Source organism: Oncorhynchus nerka, linkage group LG2 (assembly GCF_034236695.1).
Source record: "Oncorhynchus nerka isolate Pitt River linkage group LG2, Oner_Uvic_2.0, whole genome shotgun sequence".
In the NCBI taxonomy this organism is placed as follows: Eukaryota; Metazoa; Chordata; class Actinopteri; order Salmoniformes; family Salmonidae; genus Oncorhynchus; species Oncorhynchus nerka.
Genome location: NC_088397.1, coordinates 66256987 through 66270876, shown reverse-complemented (window position 1 = coordinate 66270876; position 13890 = coordinate 66256987). Strand labels below are relative to the sequence as shown.

General features: G+C 44.6%; 1 protein-coding gene across 1 annotated transcript in view; it reads left to right on the top strand.

The window, feature by feature from the left end:
* LOC115131478 (collagen alpha-1(VII) chain-like) overlaps window positions 1-13890 on the top strand; it is a 121279-nt gene that overhangs the window by 95845 nt on the left and 11544 nt on the right. The window contains exons 97-111 of the mRNA XM_065021800.1: window positions 47-118; window positions 872-907; window positions 996-1055; window positions 1166-1210; window positions 2482-2517; window positions 2651-2686; window positions 2860-2916; window positions 3081-3152; window positions 3257-3328; window positions 3608-3643; window positions 3871-3951; window positions 11485-11538; window positions 11893-11946; window positions 12085-12147; window positions 12275-12337. Of these exons, the coding sequence (XP_064877872.1) occupies window positions 47-118; window positions 872-907; window positions 996-1055; window positions 1166-1210; window positions 2482-2517; window positions 2651-2686; window positions 2860-2916; window positions 3081-3152; window positions 3257-3328; window positions 3608-3643; window positions 3871-3951; window positions 11485-11538; window positions 11893-11946; window positions 12085-12147; window positions 12275-12337 (837 nt within the window). The remainder of the gene's footprint in view (window positions 1-46; window positions 119-871; window positions 908-995; window positions 1056-1165; window positions 1211-2481; window positions 2518-2650; window positions 2687-2859; window positions 2917-3080; window positions 3153-3256; window positions 3329-3607; window positions 3644-3870; window positions 3952-11484; window positions 11539-11892; window positions 11947-12084; window positions 12148-12274; window positions 12338-13890) is intronic.

The following is a 13890-nucleotide window of genomic DNA, read 5'->3' as shown; positions in this document are numbered from 1 at the left end:
TGTTAGCCCTACTCTGTGTTGTATGATTATGTTGTCTCATCTCCAGGGTCTCCAAGGCTTTCCTGGTCAGGCAGGGACCCCTGGAGGTCCTGGGCCCCCTGGACCCACCGGCCTAGTTGTAAGTATCCTTTACATTGCATCATGATGACTTAATTGAGTGTGTGTGAGCGAGAGAGACAAATAAATATATAATATATTTAAGCAATAAGGCCCGATGGGGTGTGGTATATGGCCAATATATCACGGTTAAGGGCTGTTCTTAAGCATGACACAACGCAGAGTTCCTGGATACAGCCCTTAGCTGTGGTATATTGGCCATATACCACAAACCCCCGAGGTTCCTTATTGCTATTATAAACTGGTTACCAATGTAATTAGAGCAGTAGAAATAAATGTTCTGTCATACCCGTGGTATACGGGCTGATAGTTTCTTATAGGTAGCCTAGCGGTTAGAGCATTGTGCCAGTAACCGCAAGGTTGCTAGTTTGAATCTCTGAGCCCGCTAGGTGAAATCTGTCGATCTGCCCCTTAGCAAGGCACTTAACCCTAATTGCTCCAGGGTCAAAAACACATTTCCTTTTCACACCAGTACAGGTTACACACTTGTACAGTACATGTTTGAAGCAGGACAAATGTAAGCCCCCTTGTTTGACATTTGATTTAGCAGATGCTGTTATCCAAAGTGACTTATAGTCATGCATGCATATACTTTTTATGTATAGGTGGCCCAGGGAATCGAACCCACTATCCTGGTGTTGCAAGAGCCATGCTCTTCCAACTGAGCTACAGAGGACCAAGGAGAGAGCAAGACTTTGTGTGTTTGTGTTATACTGAACATGAACACTAACAGATACCTGTTTTTCCTTACCAGGGTACACCGGGAACTGCTGGAGGCAAAGGGGACAAGGTGAGTTAACAAAGAGATAAACATGTCTTCCATACTGTATAATATCTTATCAAATAGGATGAGATTGCTCATTAATCTTCCTCTTTAGGGAGCGATTGGAGCAGGAGTACCCGGATTGAGAGGCGAGAGAGGAGACCCAGGGCCCCGGGTAAAACCACATCACCATTTGAGTTTGAATTGTATCTATATTTGACAGTGTTGTATTGTAGAGTTGTGTGTGTTGGGGGATGTACAGATTAATGTGCCTGATGTTTGCAGGGGGAGGAGGGTCGAGCTGGTTTGGACGGGGAGAGAGGACTAGTGGTACGTCTGTCTTCTCTTCTTTCATCACTGTCTGTCTCTCATGTATCTCTACCACAGGAGGCTGGTGGCACCTTAATTGGGGAGAACGGCTCGTGGTAATGGTTGGAGCAGAATTGCTGGACTGGTTTCAAATAAATTAAACACATGGTTTTCATGTATTTGATACCATTCCATTAACTCCGTTCCATACATTATTATGAGCCGTCCTCCCCTCAGCAGCCTCCTGTGATCTCTACACCTGTTCATCTTATCTACTCTCAACATCACTATCTAGCAATTTTGACTCTACCGCCTCTGTCTTGTGCTTGATAATTGCCTCAGCGTTCTATGGTGTTTGTTTCTGTCTTTTTTATTACTAGATGTCATTGATTGCCCCAACCCTCAATATTGATGCAACTTAATAGAGCGAGAGAGAAAATGACAGAAGGGGGAAGGCTGAAGTGAACATAGATAGAGCTCAAACGTTTGTGTGGCTTGAGCAGTGTACTTCAGTAAATAGAAAGGGCCCAAACGAAAGGAAAAGTTCTGAAAGCAAAAGACTTCATCATCTTCATCAGCATGATGCATAAACCTTTAAATCGTTTCCATCACGACTATACCTTTTATCCAATACTGTCAAGCTCATTATCCCACCATGCATAGAGTATACATATCCTGTTTCTCTGAGCACAGTAGTGCAGTAGATTGCTCCCTAAAGTGTGTTCTACCCTCCACTTTGATCTAATGATAGGCCTCTGTACTACCATAGCTCCTTTAAAAGCTGCCAGCAGGCCCCTGGTCCTCTGTCGCTACCTGTGCATTAGTGCTACTGAGAGTAGGGCTGTTCTCCAAGGCAAGGGCCACTAAACCTGTTCACCTTAGCTCTCATCAAGGCCATACTGACAGACTCACATTAGTTGCCTGGTAACTTCCAGAAGGGGGCCTGGTACTGTAGAGTGCCCATGGCATTGCACTTTAAACTCAGGTGAGACATACACACATACAGGAACTCACCTATTACAGTACACTCATTTCTCATACAAGAGGAGAGTGCTAGTTGTGGTGGGTATAGAGAGCTATTGGTTGTAGTTTTGGATGATTTACACCATAATGGTGACAATTGCTGGTGAGGATGTGCATGTGGGAGTATAATTGTTTTTCTTCCTTTGTGTGTTCTGTTTGATTAAATGTGTGTGTGTGTGTGTGTGTGTGTGTGTGTGTGTGTGTGTGTGTGTGTGTGTGTGTGTGTGTGTGTGTGTGTGTGTGTGTGTGTGTGTGTGTGTGTTCACCAGGGCTCTCTGGGTGGCAAAGGAGGCAGTGGAGAGAAGGTGAATATTGTGACTATTATTCCCCACAGCTTTATTTTCCAACATTCTCTGTCCCCTGAGCATTCTGCTTATGTAAAATAGTCAATCAAATTAACATGCCTACCTAGTGAGTCCTACTCTCAATATATTTCAGGGTGAATTGGGGCCTCAAGGTGACAAAGGAGAAAAGGTATGAATTGTAATGAATGAGTAGTAATATTGTGTGTGTATGTGGTATAATAATACAGAGAAGTGCAGAAAAAGAGCAAAGGGGAGACAACGAAAATAAAAATGTGAAAATAAAAAGTTCTAAAACAATTTTTTAAAACCTAGTTATCTGACCATGATGTTGTTCCCTTGCAGGGCGATACTCTCCTGGTGGGAGGACCTACGGGAGAGAAGGGTAACAAAGGAGAGACGGTGTGTGACCCTCTCAACCCTCAACCTCACAGCACCGATTTATTGATCTAATAAAACAATTGATCACAAAAATACTTCAGAGCACCAAGTATTGACTATGACACTGCTAATCTGTGTGTGTGTGGGTAGTGGTAATTTACAACTGTTGTTCTCTTCTTTATCAGGGTGACCGAGGGCCAAAAGGGGGGCAGGGGGAGAAAGGCTTGAAAGGCAGTGACGGCCCAGCTGGGGAGCAGGTGAGGTTGGGCTTGACAATGAACAATTCTTGGAGTTGGCAAAAACACAAACAGCTCTGGGAGCAGGCTATTAATAACAGGAGTATAACTGTGTGTCTCCACAGGGTCTGAGAGGTGAGCCAGGAGACAGGGGCTCTACAGGGTTCCAGGGGGCCAGAGGTCCAGGAGGACAGAAGGTGACGACATCACCTGATCTTTATCAAAGCTTTCATCATCACTGTGTCATATATGTCAGAACCAATATCATCGATAGTCAGTCAATATCAAAATCACTATCAGAATGTCCTTGTGTGTATAATGGTTGCATTGCACAATTCTCCCACCCGTCATGTGATAATGGATCATCACCCAACAATATGTTCTGTGAAAAGGAACACTGTATTGCTCAGACTGGATGCTGTAGGGGACTGTTGTACAGATGCAGTGTTCTAATGGGTTTGTCTTTGTGTCTGTAGGGAGAGGCGGGCCTGCCTGGTGTACCTGGAGAATCTGTGAGTCTCCCATGTCACCCTCAGTTATGAAAACAATATATACTTTCTCTTGACCACATGAACTGACATGTGAAAAACTCTGGGCCCTAATTATAGCCTATCACTAGGATCTAAAGTTCTTCCTGGTTAGGTCACATGGTCAGGAAAAACTCCAGGTCCTATGACTAACTCCCCATTCACCCTCCTATTGATCGATAAAAGACGGGTTGATTGTGTTTTTCTCCCAGGGTACACCAGGAAAAGATGGAATGCCAGGCTTTAGAGGAGAGAAGGGAGACATGGGAATAACTGGAATGCGTGGAATTAAGGTTTGTACGTCTGTGTGTGTGTGCAGCGTGATGCATCTGTTTGTGTACGTGTCTGGTGCTTGTGTCTGTCATTGTATTTGAACAGTCTTTGAGTTCATCCCCACTTGAAGAAGTTTGGTGCCAAACTTGATATGTCCTCTAAGCTCCAGTGCCAGCCTCCCAGATCATGCCGCCAGCCATAACTCTTCAATGGCTCCAAATTGACATTACGTAATGGAGGATTAGTATAAATTCGGCTGGATATAGCCCAGGATAGAGTATGCGTTCATTCTCATATGGTCTATAAATACCTTTAATGACGGTTAGAAGTATAATTTGTGTGTTTGTGGCATTCTGCCAGACTAATAGGCTATCAGTACCCCCTAACCTTCTTACTGTATACTGTGTGAATCGCTGTCCTCTTCTAAAGTAACGACAAAGTGTGTCTGAGGGACACTTTGAGATGTGTTCAGTGTTTCCTTCACATGACCTTGCCACTCTAACGGCAGTACAATCACAGCATGATAATCTGGGTTTAGAAATTACTAATCCAGACGGCACAATATCAGCCAGCTCATTCAGTCTCACAATACTATCAGAACCCCTTCAACTTCCCCTTATCTGTCACTAGCAATTATGCTCAACAAATCACCCAGTTACTCATCCTTTACAGTACATTCGTGAAAGTATTCAGACCCCTTGACTTTTTCCACATGTTGTTATGTTACAACCTTATTCTAAAATTGATTTGGGGAAATTTTGCACATTTATAAAAAAGTTAAATACTGAAGTATCACATTTACATAAATATTCAGACCCTTTACTCAGTACTTTGTTAAAGAACCTTTGGCAGCGATTACAGTCTCGAGTCTTCTTGGGTACGACGCTACAAGCTTGGCATACCTGTATTTGGGGAGTTTCTCCCATTCTTCTCTGCAGATCCTCTCAAGCTCTGTCAGGTTGGATGGGGAGCGTTTTAAATAAATAAAAACTTTATTTAACTAGGCAAGTCAGTTAAGAACAAATTCTTATTTACAATGACTGCCTACCCCAGCCAAACCCGGAATGGCGCTGGAGCAATTGTGCGGTGCCCTATGGGACTCCCAATCACGGCTGCATGTTGCTGCACAGCTACATTCAGGTCTCTCCAGAAATGTTCGATCGAGTTCAAGTCCGGGCTCTGGCTGGGCCAATCAAGGACAGTCAGAGACTTGTCTCAAAGCCACTCCTGCATTGTATTGGGTGTGTGCTTAGAGTCATTGTCCTGTTGGAAGGTGAACCTTCGCCCCCAGTCTGAGGTCCTGCGCAGGTCTTCATCAAGGATCTCTCTGTACTTTGCTCTGTTCATCTTTCCCTTGATACTGACTAGTCTCCCATTCCTTGCCGCTGAAAAACATCCCCACAGCATGATGCTGCCACCACCATGCTTCACTGTAAGGATGGTGCTAGGTTTCCTCCAGACGTGAGGCTTGACATTCAGGCCAAAGAGTTCAGTCTTGGTTTCATCAGACCAGAGAATCTTGTTTCTCACAGCCTGAATGTCCAGAGTTCTGCAGAGATGATTGTCCTTCTGGAAGGGTCTTCCATCTTCAGAGGAACTCTAGAGCTCTATCAGAATGACCATTGGGTTCTTGGTCACCTCCCTGATCAAGGCCTTTCTCTCCCGATTGCTCAGTTTGGCTGGGCGTGTCACGCCCTGACCATAGAGAGCCATTGTTTCTCTATGGTATAGTAGGTCAGGGCGTGAATAGGTGGTGATCTAGTATTTCTATGTTGTGTTCTAGTTTATTTTCTATATTTGTTTAGTTGCCCCTTTAGCACTTCATTGACTTCACGTTTCCTTCTTTCTTTATTGTTTTTGTGCGTTTCACTAAATAAATATGTGGAAACCTTATCACGCGGCATCTTGGTCCGATGATTCTAACGACGAGCGTGACAGAAGATCCCACCTAACCAGGACCAAGCAGCGTGTTCACCAGGTGAAGGAGTTTTGGGCATGGGAAGAAGTCATGGGAGGATGCGAAACCCTTCCTTGGCGGCAGACAGAAGTTAAGGATGGAGGACAGTGACAATGCCAGCGTTCGCGGCCACAGAAAGCCGAAGGACAACTCCAAGATTTTTGGGGGAGGCACAAGGGGTGGCCGGTCGTGCCGAGGAGAATGCCAGAGCCCGAATGGCAAACTCTGGGGGAGCGAATTGTCAGACCACGGCCGCAGAAACCAAGATTTATTTTTTTTTTTGGGGGGGGGCAAGATGGAGCTGGCGGGAAGAGCCAGAGACTGTTAAGGAGGCAATGGAGAAGTTGGGAGAGAAAGAGATGAGAGAGATGTTGTGCAAGTGTGTTCTGCTCAACATCCGACCAGAGGATCCGGTTAGCAGGCTGGTGCAACCTATACCGGCTCTACGCTTCTGGCTTTCAGTGTGCCTCCCCAGTCCGGTACGTCCTGTGTCTCCTCCTCACACTCGCCCTGAAGTGCGTGTCCCCAGTCAGGTACGTCACACTCGCCCTGCATGTCCCCAGTTCGGTACGTGTCCCCAGCACTCAGAAGTACATCCTGTGCCTCCCTCCAGTGCGCCTCCCAGCAACATCCTGAGACGGTCCATGGTCCGGAACCTTCAGCATGTCCCCAGTTCCAGTCCCGCTACATGACAGGAGCCTCCTCTGCACTCCTCCCAGCACTCGCCCGAGGTGGCACAGTACATGCCACCTGTACCGCCCCACACATCAGGGTGTGGGGGAAACTGTTCGCCAGGGTCCATGTGTTCAGCCAGGGTCCATGGCTGGATCTTCGGGATGAGCGGGTTTTGTCCCTGGCGGGGGTTACGCCCTGACCATAGAGAGCCATTGTTTCTCTATGGTATAGTAGGTCAGGGCGTGAATAGGGGCTGATCTAGTATTTCTATGTTTATGTTTAGTTGCCTGTTAGCACTTCATTGACTTCACGTTTCCTTCTTTCTTTATTGTTTTTGTGCATTTCACTAAATAAACATGTGGAAACCTTATCACGCGGCACCTTGGTCCGATGATTCTAACGACGAGCGTGACAGGGCGGCCAGCTCAAGGAAGAGTCTTGGTGGTTACAAACTTCCTACATTTAAGAATGATGGAGGCCACTGTGTTCTTGGGGACTTTCAATGTTGCATACATTATTTGGTACTCTTCCCCAGATCTGTGCCTCAACACAACCCTGTCTCTGAGCTCTACGGACAATTCCTTCGGCCTCATGGCTTGGTCTTTGCTTTGATATGCACTGTAAACTGTGGAACCTTATGTGACTTTCCAGGTGTGTGACCAGGTGTGTGACTTTCCAAATCATATCCAATCAATTGAATTTACCACAGGTAGACTCCAATCAAGTTATAGAAACATCTCAAGGATGATCAATGGAAACAGGATGCACCTGAGCTCAATTTCGATTCTCATAGCAAAGGGTCTGAATACTTATTTACATAAGGTTTTTCAGTTTTTATTTTTCATAAATTTGCAGACATTCTAAAAACCTGTTTTCGCTTTGTTGTTATGGGGTATTGTGTATATTGATGAGGATAAACATGTATTTAATCCATTTTAGAACAAGACTGAAATGTAACAAAATGTGGAAAAAGTCAAGGAGTCTGAATACATTCCGAATGCACTGTAAGTCTAAGACTGGAACCGTAGTCTGTTCATGGCCAAACATGGTCCAAATCAGTTCTGCTGGTCACTGTGACTGTAGGAGTCATTTTTTGTTCAAGCCCATGCTGACCTCGCCTGTCAGCCATGCATTAAATACCAACATTGTTTTTAAGAAAATTGTGATAAATATATACCAGTTTCATTTAAGGACCAAAAAGTTGTGCCATAGATTGCAAAATAGTTGGGTAGAGATTTTCGATGTACCGATCACAGCACAACTGTAAAATATATGGAAAATAAAAAGATCGATGGCAGGGGTTGAATGGAGCTAAAGGGTGGGACCAATAACAAGAAGATAACAAATGTAAAATATAGTGTCTCCAAAATGTATATAGGTTCAAACATTTTGTGAAATAGCACAGTTAAAAGTGTATGGCGAATAGAAATTAAACTGGAATGACATCAGAAATAGATGGGAGATGTTATAGGAAGGCCAGGACTAAAAACAAACCAAATATAACTATTGTAAAATAGATTGTGTCTGTAAAATGTATGTGGAAGCCTAAGTGTTGTTGTTAATTTGTTTACTCCAATTAGGGGAGGGGTGGTAGAATTTGCGGGAAATAATAAAGGAAAAAATATTTTTTTAAGATATGTATGATGTGTGTATTTGTATGTACAGTACCAGTCAAAAGTTTGGACACACCTACTCATTCAAGGGTTTTTCTTTACTTTTTACTAGTTTCTACATTGTAGAATAATAGTGAATACATCAACACTATGCAATAACACATATTGAATCATGTAGTAACCAAAACAGTGTTCAACAAATCAAAATATATTTCATATTTGTGATTCTTCAAAGTAGCCACCCTTTGCCTTGATGATAGCTTTGCACACTCTTGGCATTTTCTCAACCAGCTTCATGATGTAGTCACCTGGAATGCGTTTCAAGTAACAGATGTGCATTGTTAAAAGTTAATTTGTGGAATTTCTTTCCTTCAAAATACATTTGAGCCAATCAGTTGTGTTGTGGCAAGGTAGGGAAGGTATACAGAAGACAGGCCTATTTGGTAAAAGACCAAGTCCATATTCTGTCAAGAACAGCTCAAATAAGCAAAGAGAAATGACAGTCCAGCATTACCTTAAAACATGAAGGTCAGTCAATCCGGAACATTTGAACGTTTCTTCAAGTGTAGTCATATAAACCATCAAGCGCTATGATGAAATAGGCTCTCATGAGGACCGCCACATGAAAGGAAGACCCAGAGTTACTTCTGCTGCAGAGGATAAGTTCATTAGAGTTACCAGCCTCAGAAATTGCAGCCCAAATAAATGCTTCACAGAGTTCAAGTAACAGACACATCTCAACATCAACTGTTCAGAGGAGACTGCGTGAATCAGGCCTTCATGGTCAAATTGCTGCAAAGAAACCACTACTAAAGGACACCAATAAGAAGAGACTTGCTTGGGCCAAGAAACACCAGCAATGGACATTAGACCGGTGGAAATCTGTCCATTGGTCTGATGAGTTCAAATTTGATATTTTTGGTTCCAACCGCCGTGTCTTTGAGAGACACAGAGTAGGTGAATGGATTACCTCCAATAATAATTTGTAAAAATGCAAATTACTTCACAGATCTTAATTGTAAAGAGTTTAAACACTGTTTCCCATGCTTGTTCAATGAACCATAAACAATTAATGAACATGCACCTGTGGAACTGTCGTTAAGACACTAACAGCTTACAGACGGTAGGTCACAGTTATGAAAACCTAGGACACTAAAGAGGCCTTTCTACTGACTCTGAAAAACACCAAAAGAAAGATGCCCATGGTCCCTGCTCATCTGCGCGAACATGCCTTAGGCATGCTGCAAGGAGGCATGAGGACTGCAGATGTGGCCAGGGCAATAAATTGCAATGTCCATATTGTGAGACACCTAAGACAGCGCTACAGGGAGACGAGACGGACAGCTGATCATCCTCGCAGTGGCAGACCACGTGTAACAACACCTGCACAGGATCGGTACATCCGAACATCACACCTGCGGGACAGGTATAGGATGGCAACAACAACTGTTCGAGTTACACCAGGAGCGCACCAATCCCTCCATCAGAGCTCAGACTGTCTGCAATAGGCTGAGAGAGGCTGGACTGAGGGCTTGTAGGCCTGTTGTAAGGCAGGTCCTCACCAGACATCACCGGCAACAATGTTGGCTATGGGCACAAACCACCGTCGCTGGACCAGACGGGACTGGCAAATTGTGCTCTTCACTGACGAGTCGCGGTTTTGTCTCACCAGGGGTGATGGTCGGCTTTGCGTTTATCGTCGAAGGAATGAGCATCACACCGAGGCTTGTACTCTGGAGCGGGATTCGGAGGTGGAGGGTCCGTCATGGTCTGGGGCGGTGTGTCACAGCATCATCGGACTGAGCTTGTTGTCATTGCAGGCAATCTCAACGCTGTGCGTTACAGGGAAGACATCCTCCTCCCTCATGTGGTACCCTTCCTGCAGGCTCATCCTGACATGACCCTCCAGCATGACAATGCCACCAGACATACTGCTCGTTCTGTGAGTGATTTCCTGCAAGACAGCAATGTCAGTGTTCTGTCATGGCCAGCGAAGAGTCCAGATCTCAATAACATTGAGCACATCTGGGACCTGTTGGATCATTGAGCACATCTGGGACTTGTTGGATCGGAGGGTGAGGGCTAGGGCCATTCGCCCCAGAAATGTCTGGGAACTTGCAGGTGCCTTGGTGGAAGAGTGGTAACATCTCACAGCTCTAACCAGAATAGAAAGAGGAGTGGGAGGCCCCAGTTTGAGAAACAGCTCGTTCTGTGTGTGATTTATCTTTCTTTGTGCTTTTCTTTCAAAAACAAAGACATTTCTAAGTGACCCCATGAGGCGACTCCAGGATGCTGGCCTTCTAGGCCTCCCGCTTCTCTTTCTATTCTGGTTAGAGCCAGTTTGCGCTGCTCTGGGAAGGGAGTAGTACACCGCGTTGTACGAGATCTTCAGTTTCTTGGCAATTTCTCGCATGGAATAGGCTTCATTTCTCAGAACAAGAATAGAATGACGAGTTTCAGAAGAAAGTTCTTTGTTTCTGGCCATTTTGAGCCTGTAATCGAACCCACAAATGTTGATGCTCCAGATACTCAACTAGTCTAAAGAAAGCCAGTTTTATTTCTTCTTTTATCAGAACAACAGTTTTCAGCTGTGCTAATATAATTGCAAAGGGGTTTTCTAATGATCAATTAGCCTTTTAAAACGATAAACTTGGATTAGCTAACACAACGTGCCATAGGAACACAGGAGTGATGGTTGCTGATAACGGGCCTCTGTATGCCTATGTAGATATTCCATAAAACAAATCAGCCGTTCCCATTACAATAGTCATTTACAACATTGATCAGAAATACAGTGTAGACATTGTTAATCTGATGTTATTTTAATGGACAAAAAAATTGTATTTTCTTTCAAAAACAAGGACATTTCTAAATGACCCCAAACTTTGGAACGTGTGTGTGTGTGTGTGTGTGTGTGTATATTTCATTTAAAAAATAAAATAAAAATTAATCTCCAAAATGTCTGGGGGATTGGAAATTATGCATACAATTACCTTGATGGAAGCTACAATCTATACTCAATATTAAAGCTGATCTACCCCCTAAAAAAAAATTCTGACCTTCACACAACACACACCGGTTTTGACTAGCTGGTTGGTATTGGCAACCGTTGAAGTAAGTGACAGTTGTTGATGAGTCACCTTGTAAATGAGGGGTTGTTTTCGTTAGGCTTGGTTTGAAAGGACTGTCAATGTCTGTACAGTATAAGCTCTCTGTCTGAATTGGCAGTTTGGAGTAGTTTGTCCCACTGTGACTGACAGGGCCCCTCATCTGCCTCTCTAACTGACTAACTAACTGATCATTTCCAGGGCGACCGAGGATCAAAGGGGGCGTGTGGATCGGACGGACCAAAAGGAGACAAGGTACAATGGGAGGGAGAGAGAGAGAGGAAGATGGATGAGGGGAAGAAATGTATGACAGGAAGTTCAATTTAATTCACTTTATTTATCCCTGAGGGGTCTTTATGGGAGTTGCATGATGAGTTTTGTGATGAAAGTGTTTCATAGCCACTGTAACTATGACCTCTTTCCCTTTACGTGAGTTAATAAGGAAATTGTATAAGATTAACAGTCGGGGGAAAACGGTGTGGATGCACCATGGTGTGTCTTTCTAATGACCTGGCGATAGTGGACGTGGACTACATACAGAACAGAATACTATTGGACTTTTTGATGGTGTTGAATGTTTTTACCCTTTCTTTCTCTTTCTGTAATCAGGGAGATTCAGGGATCCATGGGCGGTCAGGGTTGCCTGGAAGGAAAGGTGAGCAGGTAAGAAACATCCCATGAAGTACAAGTTTAGAGGGCTCTGAACAGTGCACCATTGAGACTAATATCTGGAATTTAGTATTAAAACTGTATCAGCCAAGTGTGGACATGTTACCAGGTGTTGTTGTATCTGTGTTTCAGGGAGAATTGGGTTCTCCAGGGGCCACTGGAACCGCAGGCAAGGAGGGATTGATCGGACCCAAGGTATTAGTCTATGTATGGTTTGTGTGTGTGCGCCTATGCGCACTTCATTATGTGTGATATAGATCTTTCAAAATGTATCAGGGGTACTGTGTGTCGGTGTGTAACTACATGCCTGTGTGTTTTGTAGGGTGACCGAGGCTTGGATGGAGTCTTGGGGCCCAAAGGAACTCAGGGAGAGAAGGGTGAAAGGGTGAGTCTTTAACCACAACTGAATCCACTCATAAAGTGCACCACTAATACTATGAATGTGACCACAGCAAAACCGCTAGCTGACCACTGACTGTAGCTGTACTGTATATAAGGTCTGATGAAAACTGATTTTGTTTTATTTAACCTTCATTTTGACAGGGAGTCATGCTGAGACACAGGAGGATGGTGGTACCTTAATTGGGGAGGACAGGCTCGTGGTAATGGCTGGAGTGGAATCAGTGGAATGGTATCAAATACATCAAACGCATGGGTTCCATGTGTTTGATGCCATTCCATTAGCTCCTTTTCAGCTATTATGAGCTGTCCCCTTAGCAGCCTCCGCTGTGCTCAGATGAGCCCTGTATACACATCTATACACATCAATATTCACATACATTTACCAAAAGTACCCGCTGATGTTACACCCATTGCTGTTGATCTACCCGCTGATGTTACACCCATTGCTGTTGATCCACCAGCTGATGTTAAGCCCATTGCTGTTGATCCACCAGCTGATGTTACACCCATTGCTGTTGATCCACCAGCTGATGTTAAGCCCATTGCTGTTGATCCACCAGCTGATGTTACACCCATTGCTGTTGATCCACCAGCTGATGTTAAGCCCATTGCTGTTGATCCACCAGCTGATGTTACACCCATTGCTGTTGATCCACCAGCTGATGTTACACCCATTGCTGTTGATCCACCAGCTGATGTTACACCCATTGCTGTTGATCCACCAGCTGATGTTACACCCATTGCTGTTGATCCACCAGCTGATGTTACACCCATCGCTGTTGAGCTACCCACTGATGTTACACCAATCGCTGTTGATCCATGCGCTGATGTTACACCCATCACTGTTGAGCTACCCACTGATGTTACACCAATCGCTGTTGATCCACCAGCTGATGTTACACCCATCACTGTTGAGCTACCCACTGATGTTACACCCATTGCTGTTGATCCACCAGCTGATGTTACACCCATCACTGTTGAGCTACCCACTGATGTTACACCAATCGCTGTTGATCCACGCGCTGATGTTACACCCATCACTGTTGAGCTACCCACTGATGTTACACCAATCGCTGTTGATCCATGCGCTGATGTTACACCCATCACTGTTGAGCTACCCACTGATGTTACACCAATCGCTGTTGATCCACGCGCTGATGTTACACCCATCACTGTTGAGCTACCCACTGATGTTACACCCATTGCTGTTGATCCACCAGCTGATGTTACACCCATCGCTGTTGAGCTACCCACTGATGTTACACCAATCGCTGTTGATCCACGCGCTGATGTTACACCCATCACTGTTGAGCTACCCACTGATGTTACACCAATCGCTGTTGATCCACGTGCTGATGTTACACCCATCACTGTTGAGCTACCCACTGATGTTACACCCATTGCTGTTGATCCACCAGCTGATGTTACACCCATCGCTGTTGATCTACCCGCTGATGTTACACCCATTGCTGTTGATCCACCAGCTGATGTTAAGCCCATTGCTGTTGATCCACCAGCTGATGTTACACCCATTGC